The 22,953-nt window shown below is 44.5% G+C and overlaps 1 protein-coding gene across 6 annotated transcripts in view; it reads left to right on the forward strand.

Moving 5' to 3' along the window:
- Positions 1 to 12,064: 12,064 nt before the first annotated feature.
- GRHL1 (grainyhead like transcription factor 1) overlaps positions 12,065 to 22,953 on the forward strand; it is a 50,318-nt gene continuing 39,429 nt past the window's right edge. For 2 of the 6 annotated variants that reach the window (XM_078055960.1, XM_036097548.2), the window contains exons 1-5: positions 12,067 to 12,243; positions 15,457 to 15,643; positions 18,495 to 18,565; positions 20,638 to 21,028; positions 22,046 to 22,122. In XM_078055960.1, coding sequence (XP_077912086.1) covers positions 12,224 to 12,243; positions 15,457 to 15,643; positions 18,495 to 18,565; positions 20,638 to 21,028; positions 22,046 to 22,122 — 746 coding nt within the window. In that variant the 5' untranslated portion in view covers positions 12,067 to 12,223. Of the gene's footprint in view, positions 12,244 to 12,419; positions 12,956 to 15,456; positions 15,644 to 18,494; positions 18,566 to 20,637; positions 21,029 to 22,045; positions 22,123 to 22,953 lie in introns of those variants that run through there. The other 4 variants (XM_078055961.1, XM_078055962.1, XM_078055963.1 and 1 more) reach the window with 4 other exon arrangements.

Here is a 22,953-nt window from a genome sequence, read left to right on the forward strand (position 1 = left end):
ACCGGCGCCCCCCAGGCTCTGCGAGAATGAAGGTGCTTGTGGATCACCTCCACTCTCAGGGATGCCTTAGTATAGGGGGCCGTTTCTCCTTTGCTGCAGGACCCCTATATCAGCACAGGGCACCCTGTAGGTGGGCCCCTCAAGTCCTATCTCTGCCTGAATACTTGCCTCAGCTATTTCTAAACTAGAAAGGTGCGCAATGATGAAATAAGGCAGAAGTAGGCTGAGTGCCATGACGGATGGAGCGCCCCAGGAGCACAGAGGAGGAAGAGAGCACAGCTGGTGGGGGCAGCATGGCGGAGCTGGGCTCCCAGGGGGGTGTGCCCCCGTTCCCAGGCTGCCCCCGCCCAGAGCAGGAAGCAAATTTTTAATCTCCTTTCAGGGGAAGCAATAAATTATTTTGCCACTAGAGTGACTTGTGATATTTGTTGATTTGGGTGGAATCTTTTTTATGAGCAAAACTTACTTTATGTTTTTTTTTTTAATTAAAATTCCTTACCACTGCAGTGAAATATAATTTTACAAATTATGTGACCACCCTAAAGGGAAATAAAACCAAGTAATATTTCACATGGTCTCAGCTCCCGTAACTAGTGTAATCGTGTGAAAGCAGATACTTCCAGGGGGGAGGGGGTATGAGTAGAATGCAATAGGTACTTCTAGAAAAAGAGTCTTTACATTGTGTCTGTCAGTGATCAGTCTAAGCTCAAAGCCATGCCAATACAGCATATATGTGCTAAAGTGGAGAGAATGTCATGTTCTCAGTTATCTGAGTATCAAATTTGGATCATCAGAACCTCATGGAAAACACAGCTGTGAAGTACCCTTATTCCACGCCTACCTACCGAACCTTTTGCGTGTTTTCTCATTTACTATATCTAGGTAAATCTATCCATCTACATCTGTGGCAATTAAAAGTTTGATCATAGTAGATTAACATAAAAAAACTCCTACTAAATTTTTAAAATTAAAAAATTAAGCCAGTGAGTTATGATGAGAATCTTTTCCCATAAGAATACAGAACACTGGCCTAAATATTTTGTTAATCTACAAGAATATCTCATAAATTTTGAACACAGGTGTTGGGTTTTTGGGGGTTTGGGGGGGAGGGGATTTGGTTTTTTTAATCCTTCAAAAAATGTGGATTTCTTCAGGCAGTTTGAGATTCTGGGTTAGACTTGAAAGGAAAAGGAGGGCCTTCCACCTGCCAACTTTGGCTCCTCTTGTACTGGGTCAATGGACATCATTATGGGAATGCAATGCTGGTTAACAGGGTGAGGAGCTGCCGTGTGCCTTACCTCACCGAAGGGTAGTATTTCTCTGGGGCCACAAAAGGCTTGTCTTTGCCACACAGAAGTGGAACCTTCTATAGCCCAAAGGAAGGAGGAGAGGAGAGCCCAGGGCGGGGGCAGGGCCTGCACCTTTACCCATTGGGTTTCTGTAGTTCTTTGTTCTCTCTTTGTTTTTGTTTTTTCCCTCCATTGGCACAAAGCGGAGGAAAAAAAAAAAAAGCAGTATTAATCCAACCCTGTATTTATACAGAAAGCGTTATTGCTTAGGAGAGAAGGAGCATTATTTCCAAGTCTTAAGGAAAACTGAGTAGAATTTCCAAAGTTCTATGAATCATTACATATTGCAGATAGTTAAAAGCATATATTTTCATGTTGGGCGTAGAGCCAGTGACTTTTTTTTTCCGCTTTAAATACCTCTCTATTCTCAAAAGCTAAGTAAATTCACATAGTATTAAGTCTCTCACAAAATGTTTTCAAGAAGCTCTTAGTGTGTGTTCCCTTGTTTTGTGCCCTCATGAAGTATTTAAGCATAAAGTGATTTTAGTGCCAGACTTACCTGATAATAGGCTACGACTTGAGAAGAACTTACAAAAGAGTGCTTTTATTGACTTTATAAATTAAGAACCTGGTATTTCAGCTCACTTGGCCTTTTGCCCTTCTGCAACAATTATTTCCTCTGGAACAATTAGTACATGTTTTATGGATATTTGCGTTGAACCAGGTGACTCACAGATATTTCCAAAAGAATTTTTAAGCTCGAATTCCACTTAAATGTAATTACCTTTTGTCACCATTGTTGTCTGCATTAATTCAGATTAAGTGATTAAGTTAAACATTACCTAAAATGAAAGAGGTGGTCTCTGATTTTAGCTCGAAGGTTAAAATTAGGAAAGAAGTGTTTCTTACCACGTTGGGGGGTAAGAAAATATTATAAACATGTTTACTTATTTTTACCTTTCTCTCCTTAGATATTCACACCAGAGTAAGTCTCCCTGGGAAGGTCTCCTCTGCCTGGGGTCCCTTGTCACCCTGCTTGGGCCCTCTCCTCCCACTCCCTGCTTGGCCATTCTGCCAAAACACAATTTGCACATGTCAACCCCTCTCCACTTCTCCTGGTCTATCCACTGAATTTCTCCAAGTACAGCCCAGGGATCTGTGTTTCATCAAGGTGGTGCTTGTTAAGACCCTTCCTGACTCCCCTGCCAGCCTCCTCCTCAGCACGGCCGGGGCTCCAGGTGGGTGGGGTGGCCTGAGAGTCTGCATTTTGTCACCTGGCCACCCCCACCCCCACGCACCCTAATTCTGCTGTCTGTTCTGCCTCCCGGTCCCCAACTCACTATGTCCCTTGAATGATCTCATCCTCCCTCTGTCTGAAAGGGCACCGAGTCCTTCCGCAGCATCAGGGAGAGCTCTTTCTGTTCCTCAGCACTTACAACACATCCCCATCCTATGTTTGGCATTTAGGGGAGCCTACTTCTGCACGCGTCCTGTTGTCCCAGCCAGGCGGGAAGCCTTTGAGACCAGGGGCCATTTCTCATGCTCTGCGTATAGAACCCCACATCCCACAGATGCTCAAGAAAGGGCTCCGATGGAAGGAATGAGGATAAAAAGGGAAAGATTATGAAAACCTTCCTACTTTCTTATCGGCTATGCACTGCAGGGATCACTGCTTGACGAATGAACCTGGTTGTCTGCCTTCCAAATGTTGGTTTTGAATCAAATGGAAGTACTTTTTTTTTTTAAGATTTTATTTATTTGCGAGAGAGAGAATGAGAGACAGCATGAGATGGAGGAGGGTCAGAGGGAGAAGCAGACTCCCCGCCGAGCAGGGAGCCCGATGCGGGACTCGGTCCCGGGACTCCAGGATCATGACCTGCGCCGAAGGCAGTCGCTTAACCAACTGAGCCACCCAGGCGCCCCTCAGATGGAAGTATTTTTAAAACAGAAGGGGGAACACGGCCTCACTTTTGCTCGAGGTACACCTGAGGCGATACCACAGAGATCACATGTCCCCGCAGTGCTGGGAATATGGCAGGAACTGGTCTCAGCACTTACATATCCCTCCCCTCTCCTCCCCTGACTGATCCCATGATGCACTACGTTATTTGACAAAGACACTGAGAAGTCCTGATCTGAGAAGTCCTGATCCCAGGCAAACTAGCTCCAGAATCTGTGAGCTTCGGCTTACAGCCCTGCCTCTCCAAGCTCCCAGCCCTGGTGATGTCAGTTTGGAATCAAAGGAGCCCAAATGCTACCACGAAGAAGAAAACATTAGCGTTTATGACTGACGTGTTTCCTCACCACCCCGTCCTCCAAACCTCCGCCCTGAACCTGTTCGTCCTTCATGCTCCCTGGCCCTCAATTACGGCACCATTCACCTAATCACCTACGCTATAAATCGCCAACCCCTCCCAGTCTGTCACCCAACATCTGTGTCACTCAGCCCTGACGGTTCCACCACCAACAACCTCTCTGGCCAGTCTCCAATCCTCTGACAACATGGTCACTGCCCAGCTCAGGCCTCATCATCTCCTTCCTGGTGTGTGCAAAACCACTCTCATTTCCAAGCATCTGTCCCTGTCCTGCCCCTGCCAGTTATGTCCCCAAAATAGATCTAATGACACTCTGAGGCTCAGCACCCTTCGATGGCTTCTTGCTGAGTGTGGGTCCTACACAGCACCTCCCTCACCTGCCCCGCTTCCTCCATCGCAAACAAGGGGATCCTGAACAACCATGACATCTCCCACCTCAGGGCCTTTGCCCATGCTGTATTCCTTATCAGAAATGTCCTCCTTCATCTCAGGAGACCCCTTATTCTTCCTTAAAGACCCTGCTCAATTGTCATGTCCTCCATTTCCCCCCCTCAGCTCCCCCAGGCAGAATCCATCATTCCCTAAGCATTCGACACACATCCCCATTAGGGCATTTGCAACATTTGTGCGAATGTGCCCAGGTCTCCAGATCAAGCAACTTGTGCGTCAGATCATGAGTTAGTCGTGGATACACGCTCCCGTGGGCTGGGTAGGAGATTTGGAGGGTAAGAAACCTGAGATCTTATATGAAAAGTAGAGTTCACAAAGGTTAAAAAAATATAGGTAACATGTCAAAGAAGAAGCTCATTTAGGAGATTTCACACACCTAATTTATAATAATGAACTTCATACAATTAATTTTTTTTAATGCAAGCATTTATTTATTTAGAGAGGAAGGAGAGGGCAGAGAATCTTTTTTAAGATTTTATTTATTTACTTATTTATTTATTTGTTTGTTTGTTATCAGAGAGAGAGAGAGCACACGCAGGGGGAGCAGTGAGGGAGAGGGAGAAGCGGGCGTGGGGCTCCATCCCAGGACCCTGGGATTATGACCTCAGCCGAAGGCAGACGTTTTACCATCTGAGCCACCCAGGCGCCCCATACAATTAACTTCTACTTGCCACCCACCCAAAACTTCATAGGGTCTCTCTTCTATGCATTCTCAATGCGAATGGCAGTACGTTGTTTTGCTTTGTTAAGGATCATGTGCATTCCAAGAAGCACTCTTTTTGCTTTGCCTGCTCTGTCTCCATGTTAAAAGCCCTCTGATTTCCTGTCTCAGAGTTCGTGTCCCCATCTGCTGATCCCCACGACGGCCCCAGAGTAGAGTCACCTGGAGTTTTGTGATGCCCTGAGGAGCTTTGACTAAGAGGATGGCAGGATACCTGAGGAATATTGCCCCACTGCCTCTCAGTTCCAAAGTGATAGAAACAGCGTGGTGCTCGAGGTGGTTTCAGACCTCGCCCACAGCAGCCCTGTCCCTTCATGAGAAGCAATCCCGCAACTCCGAATCCTACTTCCACGTCATTTCTCTCTCTTGATGCTTGTGGTGAAATTCTCCTGATTTTTTTTTTCCTGTTCCTTTTTTCAACCCCTAGTTCTTCCTTTTTCTAACTATCACCAACAGGAGTAACTCAAAATTCCAGATATAGGAATTGACAGTTTTGCAGTGTTTAGGAAAGATAACCAAAGGTGAGTCACAAAATACTCGAATTTCAAGTAAAAAGAAACTCAGCTGGGGAAGAATTACTAGAAAAATTGAGTTAATAAAATGTCAACTTTGGGCAAGCAACTTAATCCCTTGTTTCCTTCCTATAAAGGCAGGATAATCTCTCATATTAAAATGTGGTGAGATGCTACAATTTTAAATATCCATTTTATAATGAAGATGTTTCCCCACTAGTAACCTTTTCTTCAAAGAGTGAAATATGCCAATGTGAACCAGCAAGCAGAGCCAAGGCCTCCCACTCCGGAGCCTGGAGCACTTTCTTGAGATAGCTGCAAAGCATGATGGCTCCTCCCCACTCAGTATTAGTCACGCACAAGAGAGGTTTGCTGAAGGGTAAGGCCAGCGTGTCTAAGCAAAGGGCTTTCTGGCCGCCGTGTTGCAACTATTGAGCCTTCGCTGGAATGATCGATCTGTGTGAAGCCACAAGAAAAGAATGTGAGATATCTGGGTTCCAGTTGCCAGCAAGAGGGTGACACCCAACTTGACATAGCTTCTTCTGTCTCCATTCAGAAATGGGGAGAGAGTCTGGATCAAGTCCCAGGTATTTAACAAGACTCACCTGAGACTGCAGTCATCCTGGCGTGACAGGCAGGACATGGTAGGGAAGGGATGAAGCCTCCGTGAACAAGGACATCGGAAGATAGACTGTCGATACCACAAAATGGAGAGAGAGTTCAGGGAGTCGCCATGTTCTCAAAGTTGGAGAATCAATTTAGAGAATACTCAAACGCCATCCCCTACGCCAGGTGTTGTCCCTAGAAGCCCCAGCCATGGCTCTGCCGCATTTGAAGTGTCCAGGCTGCTTTATAATGGGGCGACAGGCTAAACCCAGAACGTCAGGCAAAAATACTCTCATATTGGTGGTACCACCACCTAGAAGGGCAAGTGTGGGATTTGGAAATAAGGGGTCTGGATTCAAGTCCTGAATTCACTGACTATGAGACTCTGAATACATCATTTGATCTCCCTGGACCTCATTTCTTTATCTGCAAGGTGGGACATAGTCCTGTCTACCTCAGAGGCTTGTTTTAAGAGTCAAAGTTGCTGAGGTATGTGATCTCTGATCAATGAATACTGCCCAAAGAAGGCTAATGTCATCACAGTCCCGAATAACAACTATCGATACTCTAGAATTAGCTTATTGCTATGCTAGATGATGAGGGTTTTTTTTTTTTTAATATGAGATATAGTTTCTGTCCCTTAAGCAGCTTATAATAAATACAGTAAGGAAGAATGGGAAGGTGGAATGCTTCATATTTATTGAATTCCAGTAGTTCAAGACCCTGTTCACAAAACAGAACAGATAATTCCTTTGGTGACAGGAATTAGTACCTCATACCCCCCCAGTTGTGGAAACTGAGGCTCAGGGTTAAGTAATTTTCCTAAGTCACAGAGCTGGGAGGCGAGGGTGGGGATTCCACACTCTCCCTTCCACACCCCGTATCTCCAGAGCGGAAGGCTTTCCTGTCACAACCGTGAGAGACAGGATGGCTCTGGTACGCTGGGCGGGACCGACTCTCGGATGGCAGGCATGGAGGGCCTACCATTGCAGCTACTTGAGATGTCTCTCCGATACGGGCTGTTTCATCAGAGTGAGGTCCCTGCATGTGATGAGCCCTGCAAATGGCTGGTCAGGTGATGGTGAGGTGGCGTGGCCAACAAACAGGCACGGGGAGGAACCAGACTAGCTTCCCGATCACCTAATCTCTAAAGAAGATGGAGGCCAACCATCCAGTGTCTTTGTGCAGGGGATTGTGGGAGCTTCTTTAACCACATGATCTTATTTAACTCCACAAAACTTGATATTGTTTCCCTCATTTTACAGCAGGGAAAGCTGAGGACTGGCCGTGAGGTAGACTGCTTGGGTAAAAATATGAGGCAGATCTGAGATTTGAATCCAGATCTGATGGCCTTGAAGTCATTCTCTCGAACTCATGCAGAGCTGAATGAACTGAAAGGCAGAGCAGCTTGTGAAGAACAGTTTAATAACGGGATAGCTGAGGCACTGTGGGAGTCGTTCAGATGGGATGGGAGGGATGCCTGGAGGAGTTGGCATTGCAGGTGGCCCAGAAGGCAGGGGTGGGATGGGGGTGGTGAGGTGGAGAGAAGGAAAGGAATAGCAGACGCAACCAGGGGCCGAAAATTGTAGGACATATTCAGGGAACACTGTGAGGGGGTCCAGAGCATTGGGGGCTTTTCACTGGGACATAAATTCGGAAATGTATGTAGTGGCCAGATAGAGAAGGAACTTAAATGCCAGACCAAGGAGGTTGAACTTCAGTTTTATAAACGGTGGATAGCTAAGATCAGAACTACTCCTAGCAACCATCCTTTTGAGTCATGAGACGTTGGAGCTGGAAGGGACCAGATGGCCAGTCCAACCTCTTCCTTTTTCTGAGGCCAAGAAAGCAGAAGAACCTGGGCTAGAACCCACTCAATCTATTCAGCCTGCCTCTTAACTTCCACATTCCCTACTTGGAAGCCCATGACTTGAGAAGGTACCTCAAAGATCCTCCTTCTCTTAAACACACACACACACACCCATCCATGAGCTAAAAAGAATTATTGCCAAACAAATACAAAGATGCTAAGCTTCACTCATAATTTTCAAAAAATGCGAATCAAAACAATGAGATAGTATTTTTCATCTAACTGACTGGCAAAACAAAGTTTGATAATGCCCGTGGTTGGTGAGGGTGTGGCACTTCACGCTGTCCAATATCCTGTTGGTTGAAACCCAAATGGGGCAACCTTTTGGAAAACAATTTGGTAAGATCTATAAAAGTTGCAACTTTGCATGCCTTTTTCATGGAAGCTCCAATTCTAGGATTTACCCAATAGCCATACCCAGTCGAGTGTGCAAAGTGTATAGTTAGAGGGCTGTTTATTGCAGAACGTTTATAAATGTGAAAAACTGGGGAGAAAAACCCTAATTGTTCACCCATAGGGTCTCATTGTCACACATCAATACAAAGAAATAATATGTAGCCATTTTTTTTTTTAAAAAGGCAGTAGATATGTATACACTCACATGGAAAATGTTTAAGACATAAGAGATGGAAGCAAGCAAGCTGAGGAGGGTTGTGCACAGTGTGAATCCCATTTGTGTAAGAAAATAAGACATATGTATGCTTACAGATACATAGGCATTATCTGGGAAGAGACACTAAAACTGCTCACAGTGATATCTCTGGGGAGAGGGACAGAATGGAGGAGGGAGGGACTCTGTGCTCTAAACCCTCTGGGTTACTTAAATTTCCTTTTTTCCTTTTTTTTTTTTTTTTTTGTTCCTTTACTTCTCCCTTTCTTTCTTTTTTGCTTTTTAAAAAAAAACTATGACCATGTATGATTTGTATAACTTAAAAAAATAGTAACAAAAATAAAGGTATTGCCAACAGACAGATGGATTGCTCATAGATCTGGATTTTAACTTCTGTTCTAGAGAACTCTTAGAGACAAGCTCAGTAAGCCTGTATGAACATTTACAAAATAGACCCAGTGTTTTTTATTAATACATCTAAGGTCTAACAACCTTGGGCCCTTACCGTTCTTGTTTTTGGTTTTGTGATTTGACATTTATTCATTCATCCCGTATTTATTTTGTGCCTACCATGTATCAGGCAGTGGGACTGAAGCATGAGGCCGTTAGTCTTTGTAACAGGAAGGCCGTTTAGATCAATCCGCAGACATGGCCCAGAAGGGAAGAGAGGCAGAACCGATGCCTGCAGAGGATCGGACCCATTCAATGAACACTTACTGGATGTTTTCTACGTGTATCGCATGAGGCCGGGGACATTCAAATGGAAGCAGTACAATCCCCGCCCTCTCATGAAGAGCGCCCACCGTGGTAGAGCTGGACACAAACAGAAAATCGCATATTACTAACAGAATCTGGTAAATGTAATGGGGTGATGCATGGGGGACAGTGAGTGTGCACAGGACACTTGACCCAGCCTAGGAGGTCAGGGAGGTCCCCCTGGGGCAATGGGGAGTCCTGGCTGAGTCTGGAAGGTTGAGCGAAGTGGGCCAAGTGGGAAGTGGAGGGGCAGGGAATTGGGGGCAAGGGTGGTTCTCAGTACTGATCAACACGGGAAGGAGAATAGTGAAATGGCAGGTTGAGCTATTCATCTACACACCCGGCTAAGGAGTTTGAACTTTATCTTGAGTGTACTAGAGTGACATGATCTCAAATGTGTGCTTTATAAAGCTCAGCCTGGCCACAGCTGGAGATGCAGTAGGGGAAGAAGAGGAAGAAAAGTCGAGGTAGAGACAGGGTCCCGCTGTGAGTCGCTTCAAGCAGTGCAACGCTGATGATTTCCACCTATACTGTTATTAATATTTTCCTTAAATTATCTCATTTAAAACAATACAATTTATTTAAACAGGAAACTAGTAAATAAGAAAAAGAGGACAGGCTCCATGCTCCAGTGTTGTACCTGGGTACAGCACCCAGGATTAGGGGATGGAAATGGGAAATGGCAGAGGGGACAGTGAGAAGTGTCTGTTGATGCTGATTCAGGGCCCAAGGGGCCTGGAGAACAGGGAGCAGGAAACTGGCAAGGATGCTGAGGGACAGCGGGTGCTGAATGAAGCCCCCGGGGGCCTCCATGCTGCTAAATCCTCATCTTACTTGACCTCCAGGCAGCATGTGCCCCAGCTGACCATGCCTTCCTCCTGTCTCACTTTCTCTACTCAGCTCCCATGCGTCCGTTCTCCTCTGACCTCAGTGGTCTCCCCTCTTCTGCCTCCTCTGCTGGATCCCCTTCTTCCCAGCCTTCCCGTGTTGGGGGCTCCAGGATCCTGTGTTGGTCCCGTTTTCTCCTCCCTCACCGCGGTGGAGATTGAGCTTATCCTCAGGCCTTCAAGACCATCTTTGTGCTGATAACTCCCCGATGTCCATTCAGCCCCTTCATCCCTGGACTCCACACTCACATCCAACCTACTGATAATATCTATTTGGATCTCTAATAAAAATCGTGAATTTACTTGCAAAATGGGACTCCTGACCTCCCCCAGACTTATGCCTGCTGTCTTCCCCATCTCAGTGATGGCAAAACATTCCTTCCAGCTTTTACCTTTAATAGCTGTCTTTGAATCTCTTTTTCTCATACTTTATGTCCAATTTTCTGGAAATCCTGCTGGCTCTATCTTCAGAAGAGATCCAACCATGTCTCACTCTACCACCCTAGGCCACGCTACTGTTATCTTTGGTCTGGGCTCACTGCGCCCATCTTTGTGCCCCTACCACCCACATTATTTAAAGACAGGGGTGAGATCAGGTCACTGCTCTACTCCAAACTCTCCATCTTACTCTATAAAAACCAAAGTGGGCACAAAGTCCTACATCTTCCCATCCTCCCTCTTTGTCCCCCTCTGGTCATACGGGTCTCCTGACGTTCACAGTTCACAACTAATGCAAAGGTGTGCCTCTGCCTGTACCCCCCTCCCTCACTTCCTTGAAGGCCTTTCCTCCTCCAGCCTTCCAATCCCGGCTCCACCCCATGCTCTCCAGCTGCCTGCTCTCCTTTTTCTCCTGCAGAACTTGCCACTCTCCAACACACCATATAATTTACTCATTGTGTTTATTGTCTATTACCCCCTAGGATGCTGAAGGCTGGCAGGGAAACTTGTTCACTATCTCCAGCATCTAGAACAATGCCCGGCATATAGGAGTTCTCTCAATATATATTTGTTGAACCAGCGAGCAGACCCCAGAGACGAAGAGAGCTTCAGCTCAGAAGGACAATTTGGGCCAGAGGTAGGGGTGGAAATGAATGGCGGCCGGGTGGTAAGCGCAGACAGACTGCAAGAGGGCTGCTAGAAGGCTCAGCAGCGGGTTAGAGATGGAGCCCGAGGAAGCAGCTCTGGGGTGAGGGAAGCGGAGGGTGAAGGGGTTGAAGCCCCGACGGGGGTCCTGATAAAAGGGTGCGCGGGGATTAGAGGTGGGAGACAGGCGGGGGGCCAGCAGTGAGCTGGGGCGCAGAAGAGGAGGACGGGCAAGCCCTTGGGACCAGGCGGCTGGGACCGGAGGCTGATGCCACCACTCGGCTGGTCTGCACCCCGGCCGCACGAGGGGAAACAACGGTTGCCCAGTGACTGTCACTTAGCGGCCAATGTAAGAAGGATGCGCACGAGGTTCTAAAGCCGGACGGCTGCGGTGGGCTCGGCGAGGAAGGAGACATCCGAGCTTTCTCAGGTAAAAGCCAGAAGTCTCATAAATAAGTGGCCGCGGACTGAGAGGCGGCACGAGGGCGGGGAGCTTCACAGACCCGGGGAGGGAAGGTGCCCGAGGCAGCGGAGCGGCCGACCGCGGGCGGGGAGGCTCCGTCACTGGAGCGGGGAGGGCTTCGGTGGGCGAGCGGGGAAGGAAGGACCCTCAAGGCCCGAGAAGGCGGCGCCAAGGCACGGCCCGTCCCTCAGGTGAGCCGCCGAGGCCTGCGACCGCGGCCCGGGGCGGTGGGCGCGCGGCGGCCGGCGGCGGGGCGGGAGGTGCGCGCGGGGAGCCGCACGGCCACGCCAGTCCCGGCGGGAGGCCGGCCGAGAGCGCGGGGCGCGCCGCACGGACGCGGCCACGCGGAGCGGCGGCCCCCGCCCCGGCGCCCCGCGCGCCCGCCAATCAGGCGGCGCCGCCGGCCGTCCGGCCCCCGAGGCCCCGCCCCGGGCCGGCGCGCCGCCAGCCAATGGGCGGTCGAGCCCGGGCGCCCAGAGCGCGCAGCCCGCGCGGAGCCGGCTCAGAGCGAGAAAAGCGAACCCAACCCGTCGGGGCAGCCGCTCCGGACCCGCCGCCGCCGCCGCCGCTGCCGCCGCCTCCTCCTCCTCCCCCCCGGATCGGGTGTACTGTCCCAACCCGAAAGTCCAGTTCTGCGGCCCGGCAGCGGCGAGCAAGCGCGATGACACAGGAGTACGACAAGTGAGTGAGGCGCCGGCGCGCGAGTCGGGCCGTGCGGCTTGAGGCCGCCGCTGTGCGCCGGGCCGGCCGCACCTGCCGCGAGGCCGGGAGAGGCGAGGCCGGGCGGGCGGGCGGGCGGGGGTGCGAGGCCGGGCGCGGGGCGCGGGGCGAGGCCGGCCGGGCGGGACGCGAAGCGGGCGGGGAGGGCGGGGGGCTCGTCTCGCCGTCCACTTTCTTCCCCGCCGCGGCCTCTGCCCTCGGCACCCCCTCCCCCGCGCCTTTGTTCCACCGAAGCCCCCGGGGAGACCCTTGCCCTGGGGACTCAATTCATGAGGGGAGACCCCCCTCAGCTCCCTCCCCCCTCCGCCTCAGCGTCCTCGTCAGGGGGACCACCGCGCGGGCGCGCCCCCGTCTCGGCTCTGCTGCCGGCAGGGGTGCGGGAAGCGAGAGTCGGGGCGCCGCGCCGCGCGAGACCCCCGCCAGGGTCGCTTTTGCTCAGGGGCGCCGGCGGAGCTCTTTGGGCCCCGCGGCCCCGCTGGGAAGGTAGACGTCTCTGCTGATCAGTCCCTTGTCGTCCAGCCATCTCCTTCGGTCCGTCCGCTAGGACTTCCGAAAGGAGAAATTTAGGGAAAAGTTGAAGTGCTCCGGTGTCCTGGCATTCCCCCCCCGCCCGGCTGGCTGTGTGAGTGAGAAAATGGTTGTAGGAGTTATTTTGCCACTTGCATCATTGATGGTAATTACAGATTACTCTAATTAAAAAATCTTCAGAAAGTATCGAGAAGATGAAATCTTCGAAATCCGGGTGATAAACAGAACGCACTGTACTAATACTCCTTTTGGAGCTCGTGATTAAAGAAATATTTTTAACAAATGCAAGGTGGTAATGTAAGATGTTAACATTAGGGGACACTGGGTGAGGGGTATTTCTGTATTTTCTTTGCAACTTTTCTGTAAGTGTAAAATTGTTGCGAAATAAAACATTTATTAGGAAAAAAAGTAAATCGCACCAAACCAATCTGTGTACTTCAGTAAATCCAGATCAGAGGTATCCAGTTTTGTAATTATTTGTTAAGGATCATTTTATTTAAGCGATCTTCTTCTGACTGGGAAGGTTACATATTGTGTATGGGATACCTTAAATGGGTGAGTCTTGTGTTGTACAATGTGCAGGTAAAGTAGCACTTGAAATATGTCTCAGAAGTCTTTCGGGAGATCACTGATGAAGGGTTTAGGACTTACCGAAGGCAGTGACGGGCCTTGAGGGACTAGCAACTGCCTGACTGTCATATGAGGAAGTAGACTAAGACAGGCAACTGGTTACTGTTTATTTCTTGACTTATGGTTTAGATAAGGCAAATTTCCAAAGGTAAAATTTTGGCCTTAGGCACACTTTGGAAATGTAAGACACCTCCAGGGTGATCACAAACAGAACCATTTGCAAAAAATATTTTCTGTTGCCTGTACAAATTTGGGATGGGGGTGGGAGAAGAAGGGAAGCTGAAAAACTAGCATTACGGGAATTGAATGAGCCAAGTGCTGTCATAATCTTCTGGAAGTAGCTATTACACTATTAATAATAGCTTAGCAGTACACCAGTAAATCACCCCAAGATACCACTGATTCAGTGGTTGTTATACCCTGCTCCTAATGGTGTAGGGAATGCCCTTTTGTGCGTTTACTTATTTATTTATTGTGAATTTGAGATTTATACACAGCCTTCATTTTTAAATAAACTGCTTCATTGTGTTTGTTTTGTGTTAGAATAGTATACCCCCTCAAGACTGCTTTCCCTACTAAATGTAATTAGTATTTGGATTTTATGCCTTGATTTTATGCCTAGACATGAGTTTAAAACATTGACTTTGAAATAAGACCTAATTTTGAGGATAAATTAAGTTGCTGCTCCGTGTTCCCACCCCTTTTCAAAGATGTTCTTCTTTTTAAAAATCTGTATCTGTTTTTAAAGGGCCTGGGTGACTGCCAAAACCCTAACCTTTGTTGATTACTTGAAAAGATAATCAATCTTTCTACATTCACTTTTAGAGTAGGTAGGTCACCTTTAGGCCATTTACATATTTCATTTGTGTGTTGCAATGAGAGCTGATCCTTAAATTTGCTTGTTAGAATACTGATAATTCAGAGTAGTTTTAAACATTAACAATTTCTTTTCCTTAAAAAAAAAAAATGCTTCATTTTGCTGGAGTTCGTGTTCCACTTTTTCTCCTTATTGACTCATTAAATAGTACCAACCGAACAGTTGTTGAGACTGTTGACATTTCAAGTTTTTGGAATCGGTAATGTTTGTTTTAATCTTTAAAATTAAATCTTCTGTAAGACTTTACTAAGATCTCCGTTGATTTTCTGAATTTTTCCCACCAAACTACAATGTTAAAATGAAACCGTTCTTGCCCAGTGTGAAAATCTAGTAAAGATTTTTAAAAACAGATTTCCCACCTATTTTCTTAAAAAGCTCTTTTTGTTCAGTGGCTTTATTTATTGTTGTAGATTCTTAAGTGTTTATCTCTAAGATAAACAGTTAACTCCCATGCCAGAAAATTATGCCTCCTTATTGATTTACAGTCCCCTTTGGCCACATTCCATGCTCAATCTGCTGGTAATCAGTAGAATATTCTAACTTTCTCATATACCCCCAAGGATTAAACGAAGTCGCTCTTTTTCTTTCCTCCCCCTCCTCCTCTCTCCCTGGTTTGTGGGTAGGAAAGTTTTTAAGGCATGGTATCAACAGGAGAAAGAGGGAAGTTAACATGTAGCAGCATGATGATTGAACCATGTATACTCTCTTCAAGAGGGTACAGTCCTGACGGTAGATGTCTGAGGAGAATGGATGTTCTGTTTTGCCTTCCTTTGTCCTTGTGTTTGTTTACTTAAGTATTTGAATAGCCTGGCATTTTCTTGGAGTGTTTTTTTGTTTTGTTTTGTTTTGTTTTGCCAAATAGCATATCCTGGGTCACATGTATAGGTTAACTGCAGGTTCCCTGGCTGCCTCAACACCGTATGTCTTGGCGGGGGGGGGGGGGGGGGGGGGACGGTTGGTGTGCATTCAAGTGGGTTGTCTCCTGGTTTTGTCTTAATTTACTTTGCTGGGGTGGGTCGTTGGGCTCTTTTATTAGAATATCAAGGAATTGGTTGTTTGGGTCTTCTAAAAATTAGCTTATGGTGCCTTGCGGTAAAAAGTGAGATCTATCTATATATGTGTTTTTAATTTCTCTGAAGCAAACGGCCAGTATTGGTTCTTCAGAATGAAGCACTTTACCCACAGCGGCGCTCCTATACTAGTGAGGATGAAGCCTGGAAATCTTTCCTGGAAAACCCTCTCACTGCAGCAACCAAAGCGATGATGAGCATCAATGGAGATGAAGACAGTGCAGCTGCACTGGGCTTGCTGTATGACTATTACAAGGTAGACGTGACTTCTCTTTTAAAAACCTAACAACAGTCCAAGATGCACTTGATTCAACAGCATATAAAACAGTAATTTGCTGGTAGAATGTAATGCAAGTTGCTTCTCTAGTGACTATAAATAGTTTAATGAGTGCTTTGACTTACTGTGGTTCAAAGCTGAAAATCTACGATCATAGAATCAAAGGGTTGTTTTTAAAATGGGTGAAGTAGCCCCTGTTCTAGCTCGATCTGAAAGGTGAAGCTACCATAAAAGAAGATGGTAGATGTGTCTTACTGAGATTGAACGTTTTACCAAGGAGACTTCTTAGTGCCCTGAAGAGCAGACAGTGGTTCATTTACCTGTGCTGTAACCTTTATTCTGATGTAGTCAGAGTGATTTCCTTTTCCTTACATGGTATCACAGACACTCTGATTTGATAGTAGGATTCATGAAGGAAAAAAAGCTATATTCTAGTCTTGGACTTTCTAGTTCTAAAATCAGGATATATTTTGTTGCCTATTTCTATAGATTAGTCTTAATTAAATACAGTCTGTTCTCTGCCTGGAGTTTTATGTGATGTTCCTATCTGGAGATCTGTAGCTTCATCACTGTCCTAATAATACTGGCCACCACTTACTGAGTACCTCTTTCACGCTACACATGTTACTGGCATGCATGTTATTTCTGATCCCTCCAGAAAGCCTGCAAAATATGTGGTATGATCCGTGTTTTGCAGATGGGAATAAATTAAGTTCACGGGTCACACAACTAGTATGTGTTGCAGCCAGGATTTCAGGCCTGGTCTGGATTGTGCCAAAGTCATCCTCTTCAGCATGCCATGCTGTCTCCTGTGGAACGTCCTTTGCTTGCTATATTCTTTGGCATTCTTCTTTCTGCTCAGTAATAGTATGTGGTGATGGCTATATATCACAGTTGATTTTTGCCATATTTTTGTTTTTAAAACTTCCAGACCTATAGAAAACTTCAATTTAATCAGACGATTAACTCCCAGATACTTTCACCTAGATTCATCAGTTGCTTACCTTTTGTTACATTCTGGCACTGTATTCTTTCCTGAATATAAGAAATGCAGAGAGTGGAGGCGCCTGGGTGGTTCAGTCGTTAAACGGCTGCCCCTTCAGCTCAGGTCATGATCCCAGGGTCCTGGGATCAAGCCTGCCGTCTGGATCCCTGCTCTGTGGGAAGTCTGCTTCTCCCTCTCCCTCTGCCTCCAGCTCCCCCTGCTTGTGCTCTCGCTCTGTGTGTGTGTGTGTGTGTGTGTGTGTGTGTCTTAAATAAATAAACTCTTAAAAAAAAAGAGAGATGCGGAGGGAAAAAAGCAAAGAAGATAGCTTGATTATGATTACCAAATTAGGGTGGGACCTAAACAAAAGATTTCATTATTTTCTCGTATGAGACCATGTATCCAGCTTGTTGTGTTTGAGAGACTGAGGTAAGTTTTGTTTTGTTTTTTCCTTTGAATATGAAGGGAAACTTCTGTAGTAACTAACGATGCTGGAAGAAATCTTAGCCCGGGAAGTAGAGCCAAAGAATTCCTTCGAAGTGGAATATCTGTTCTTCTTATGTCTTGTTTTCTTGACTCAGTCAGTGTAAAAATCATTAAGTTCCTAAGTATTAATTATGAAGTTTGAAGTGTTACGTATTTGTAACTGAAACTTTTGAGAATGGGAGAAGACCAACAAGTTTAGTGCCAGAGAGACTGATGTAATAATACTGATTGCAGGGATTGTATGTGTATGTGTTTTAAATAAAGGGTCCTAGAAGTATTTTATAGCTTAGGAGGAGATAAATCATCATGTCTGTCCACAGACATGTGGGTGACAATCTTAGTACTACCATGTCAGGCTTCTTATGACAGGTGTAGCATTATTTTCTTTTTTAAATGAACTGATTTGTTTCAGTTCTTCGGGTATAACCATCTTTCGTTTCTACATAATAACTTTTTCAGTAGGCTCCACGCCCAGTGTGGAGCCCAACCCTGGGCTTGAAGTCATGACCCTGAGATCAAGACCTGAGCTGAGATCAAGAGTCAGACACTTAACCGACTGAGCCACCCAGGCGCCCCTACATAATAACTTTGATAAAGCTTTCAAAGCACATTGTTGACACATGAAACAATTTATTTTGTGTTTAAAGGTAATTCTGTTTATACATTCACAATGAAAAGAGTCTCAAACATTTAGCAGTTTTGGAGTCCATGTTTGGAATTAGTCTCGAGTGGGTTGATGTCTACAGTACACCTGTAATGTTAGCCTGCTTTCACCTCCTGTGTAGAGAAGAACAGAATCAAAAAAAGGCATAGAACAAACCGAGTTCGGTTTGTCCTTTGGGTGTCAGATATACGAATCCCAGAGTATCTGAAGAAATTTATCATTTGAAGCCAGCACTTGGATCTTGGAAATGAACTGTTAGCATGCCTGATGCTTTTGATTGTGCACCTGATCTGAAAGGAGGGGTAGTGAGAAGGAGCAGCGAGGACGCCGAGAGTCCAGTTGTGTTTTCAGTAGCTGCTTCTTTATTCCATAGCATGGATAAATGGGTAAAACCAAGCCAGAAATACTTTTTTTTTTAAGAGATGAAACCCAAACTCAATGACAAAGTAAATTTGTGATGCCCTGAGTTTATTTGGCAACTAAAGAATCGTCAGTTTTTACATATTAACCTCATGACAAGATTTGTAACCTCTCGAGGGCAGACACTGTCTTATTCATTGTGTATCCCCACAGCCTGGCATTTAGTAGGCAATCAAGCAGACATATGAGTGGTTGAACTTAACTGAAAAATAAGAGGCTGAATCTAGACTCCACTAAGTGAGAACTAAATTGTATCATGTTTATTAATATCTAAGGTTCCAAGAGAGAGGAGGTCATCAACAGCAAAGCCAGATGTTGAGCACCCAGAGCCAGATCACAGCAAAAGGTAATGTCTAATAGAGAGCATAAAATAGTACTGTTGTATTTTCACAGGTTTCTGTGAAAATAAAACAGGAGTTTAAATGAAAAAGCTCTAGTGGAAGAAATAGGTGATAATTATGATCCTGTTGCTCTGAGAAGTTGCCAGTTTCTTTAGACATAGTTGCCTTTTCTGCAAAACAAAGCATTAACTTTCTTTTTCTGTGGAGGGATGTTTTTAGTAATAATGTAAGCAAACTGTTCCCTTATTTGTCTTTGAGTTTCTCTTGAGAAGGGTGTGGCATTTAATGCAAAGGTGGGAGTCTTTAAAAAAAAATTAAGTATCAATGATCTTGAATAATGGCCTAAGTAAAGCTTAAAGAAGCAGCTGTATTTCCAAACTCCTGTTGAAGTTATTTTAGATTATTTCGGTTAAAACTTTCAGAACATTAAGGCTTTTATAGTCGTGAAAAATAATTTAAACATACCTTGTAAATTTCCCCGTGTTCTATTAGTAATAGAAATAGATATTTATTCATATTATCTATCAATCTATTTATTTATTTAGAGAGTGTGAAAAGAGGGGGCAGAGGGAGAGAGAGAATCATAAGCAGACTCCACACCTAGCTTGGAGCCCGACATGGGCCTCGATCTCACAATCCTGAGATCATGACCTGAGCTGAAATCAAGTCTGACGTGTCACCGATTAAGCTTCCTAGGCACCCAGGAGTAAAATATTTTTAAAGAAACAGTGATCACTCAGAATCCCACTATCTCAATTATTTACTCTTTGGGTGTGCATGCACCTTTTATGTGGTTGTGGTGTGTATTCACATTTGGTAGTTTGTGTTCTTCTACTTAATCCCTTCCATAAGTGTTTTCCATGTTGCTATTTTAATCTTCATAATTACCCTTTGGAGAAGGACTTACGGCTTTTATTATGTTACTTTTTATTATGGGTATTTTCAAACAACAAAAGTAGAGAAATCATATAAGCCTATGTGTATCATTACTAGCTTCAAAAGTTACTAACATAATTCCTCCTGTTTGATCTACTCTACCCTCTTCTCCAACTTTTAAATTAATTGTTTGTTTATTTTTGCTATAGCTTTTAAGCAAAACTTAGTTATCCTAACATTAAGGCTCTAATTTTTTTTTTTTTTTTACACTACTACAAAGCCTTGACAAACAACTTTCTAGATAGCTTTTTCCTTTTTTTCTTTCATTAGGATAAATTCTTGGGAGTGAATTTATGGTTCGTTAGAACATTTCATTGATCTGAAATGTACAAAACTGCCAAGTTGCTTTTTTTCCTTAAAGGTATCAGCCTATATTGTTTGAAAATTCATTAATTTTACCCTGGACTAGAAATCATCTTCTGTTGCCCAGAATATTTATTAAACCAAAAGTAATTTTATGCAAATATATCTACCGGTACAATGTAACCATCAGTTTTCTTTTGGTGTAGAGAAAGCCAAATAAGTGTAAGTACTAGGAAGAGTGGTGGCCAAATGATAACCGTTCGTATTTCTTGAGCCCTTGTGCGCCAGGCATCATCATACACGTTTCAGCACCTCGTCTCATTTCATCCTCGTCACAACCTTGTGAGGATAGATAGATAGCATAATTACCCCCATTTTATAGATGAACATGTACTTACTAAGAGATGAAATAGCTTTCCACAGGTCACAGAATTTGAACCAAGGCAAAATGACTCTAGAGTCTGTGCTTGAAGCACCATACTGCTCCAGCCAGTTACGTTTGTAGCTTCAGGCTTCTAGTGAAATATGACCACTGTATTAGGATTATTGAAAATAAAGTGTAGTAGAGGAGAGCTCTGAGTTCTCTAGATTTCAAATGAAATTTTACTTGATACTTTTGGATTTTATGACTGATTAACCATGAAGTCTTTTTTTCTTGCTCTAGTAATGGGTTGTCATTGCCATTTTCTATTTATTTCGTTTCTCCCAAGTGTATTATTATTATTATTACTATTGCACAGGACCCAATGGCCCATTGCCATTAGGAAAATAAAAATTGTCAAAGAACTGTATCAGCATTGAGTTTAAAAACACAGTTTTCTTTTTTTTTTTCTTAAAGAAACAGCATACCAAATGTGACTGAGCAGTCCCTCATTTCTGCTGGAGAAAACAGAGTGCAAGTACTGAAAAATGTGCCATTTAACATTGTCCTTCCCCATGGCAACCAACTGGGCATTGATAAGAGAGGCCATCTAACAGCTCCTGATACAACAGTCACTGTCTCCATAGCAACAATGCCTACCCACTCCATCAAGACAGAAACCCAGCCCCATGGCTTTGCTGTGGGAATCTCTCCAGCAGTATATCATCCTGAGCCCACTGAGCGGGTGGTGGTCTTCGACCGGAACCTTAATGCTGATCAGTTCAGCTCTGGTGCTCAACCCCCAAATGCTCAAAGGCGAACTCCAGACTCTACCTTCTCAGAGACCTTCAAGGAAGGCGTTCAGGAGGTACAGGAAATGCAAGCATCTTCCTAAGACGTTTGTGTGTTTGTATAAGTATTGGGTTCCACCTCTTCCTTGTTATGTAAGCTTGAAACTCACCCTGAAATGAATGGATTAGGAACAAAAGATTTTTTTTTTTTTTTTAACGAGAAAAGGCCCATGGGTATAATTTGTAAACTAAACCTACAAAACCAGAAATTATTATCAAGGGCACATGGCTAATCTTACCAGCATTTGAGTTAACAATTATGATTTCAGCTAAGTGATTTGTTGGAGAAAGAGAACCCCATACGTAATCTTCCATCAACAACAGATACCTCCACATAAGTCTGTTTTCAGCTTTTGCCCTAGACCAAAACAAGATTCTTGCAATTGGTCTCAATATAAAATGACTTCTCATGGATTTGCTTGGTCTCTCTCAGTTGGTAGTAGAGTCAGGGAGGCAGTAGATGTTGATGATGAATGCATTGTGTGAAATTTACAGATTAACTCCAAATGCTTTGGGGGTTTTGTGGTGATGAACACCTATCAGGTAAAAGTTAGGCAATGAAGATGTTTGAAGCCATATTTAAGTCTCATGGGTAAAGGAACATCCCTCTGCTTATGGAGTTAGGAGTAGAATAGTAGCCTTTTCTGAGAAAATGCACCAATCCATCCAGCGCTGGTGCAAACTTGATAATGTATCTTCACTTGGTGTGATGATCCCTAAAAGTCACGAGATTTTTGGTGGCAGATTCTAGAGTTTGAACAGAATTGAGATGAGTGGGGAAGTTGGGAAAAAGGGATAAGGCAGCACTCTGGGGGAGCACCTGCATAGATTGTCTTCATCTAATTGAGTGGCATATAAAATGGATATTTTTCCTTCAGAATTTTTTTGTAGAGTTGCAATTTTTATTTTAAAATGAGTATCAAATGAGTAATGGGTTGCTGTAAGCCACATACTTCTGTGCTGTACCACATATTGGTCTTTAGTAAGCCTGATAACCAGTTAAATAGTTGTGGCTTATTACATTGATATTTCAGGTTTTCTTCCCCTCGGATCTCAGTCTGCGGATGCCTGGCATGAATTCAGAGGACTATGTTTTTGACAGTGTTTCTGGGTAATAGTTGTCTTTTAATTTGATTTTTAACTTTCAGCTTTTAATGACTTGTTAATTTGATATTGGAAAATCAGAGGTGGCTTTGGTGGTATTATCTTTGCTAGAGGACATTTGCGTTAGTGAATTTAATTTTGAACTCTGTACTGTGTTTCATGTTTCTTTAATTCTTGGTGTTGGTGCTTTTTCTGTCTTTCAGTTTCTTTATGTGATGGTAGAATGGAATCTAAAAGAAGAGATGAGGGGATTAAATTAGGTCTCTGAGCTCCCTTCTGTTTCCAAAAACGTATAATTCTGTGAGAATTTAGGAATAACATCAAGTGGATTTTTTATTACCCTCACTAGTGGTAAAATAAATGAAGTCAGCTTTTTTCTGACCCCGACAACCTCTTCTTTTAAAACCTCACAAAATTGTACCTCGTGCCGGGAATATGAATATCTTCCAAGTTAATTATGAAAATGTACAAACACCTTCAGATATTTTTTAAAGGCATTTAGAATTTCATTTTATAATTTTGTCTTATGCATTTTTTGTATGTTGTATTTTGGAGTAAAAACAGTTTATTTTTTAAAGTCTAGGATTTTATGGGAATTGAGATTTCCCTTAAAGACCTGCCTCAAGGTACAGGAGTCACAAACTCAGATGCCTTTAGGATCTAAGATAGGCGTCAGCAAACTTTTTCTGTAAAGGATCAGATAGTACATATTTAATCTTTGTGGGCCTTACAGCCTCTGTTGCAACTGCCCAGCTCTGCCGCTGCTATAGGTAATACATAAATAAAGGGTGTGGCTTATTCCAATAAAACTTTATTTATAAAAATAGGTGTAATTTTC

The sequence above is a fragment of the Halichoerus grypus genome, chromosome 10, assembly GCF_964656455.1.
Source record: "Halichoerus grypus chromosome 10, mHalGry1.hap1.1, whole genome shotgun sequence".
Classification (NCBI taxonomy): Eukaryota; Metazoa; Chordata; class Mammalia; order Carnivora; family Phocidae; genus Halichoerus; species Halichoerus grypus.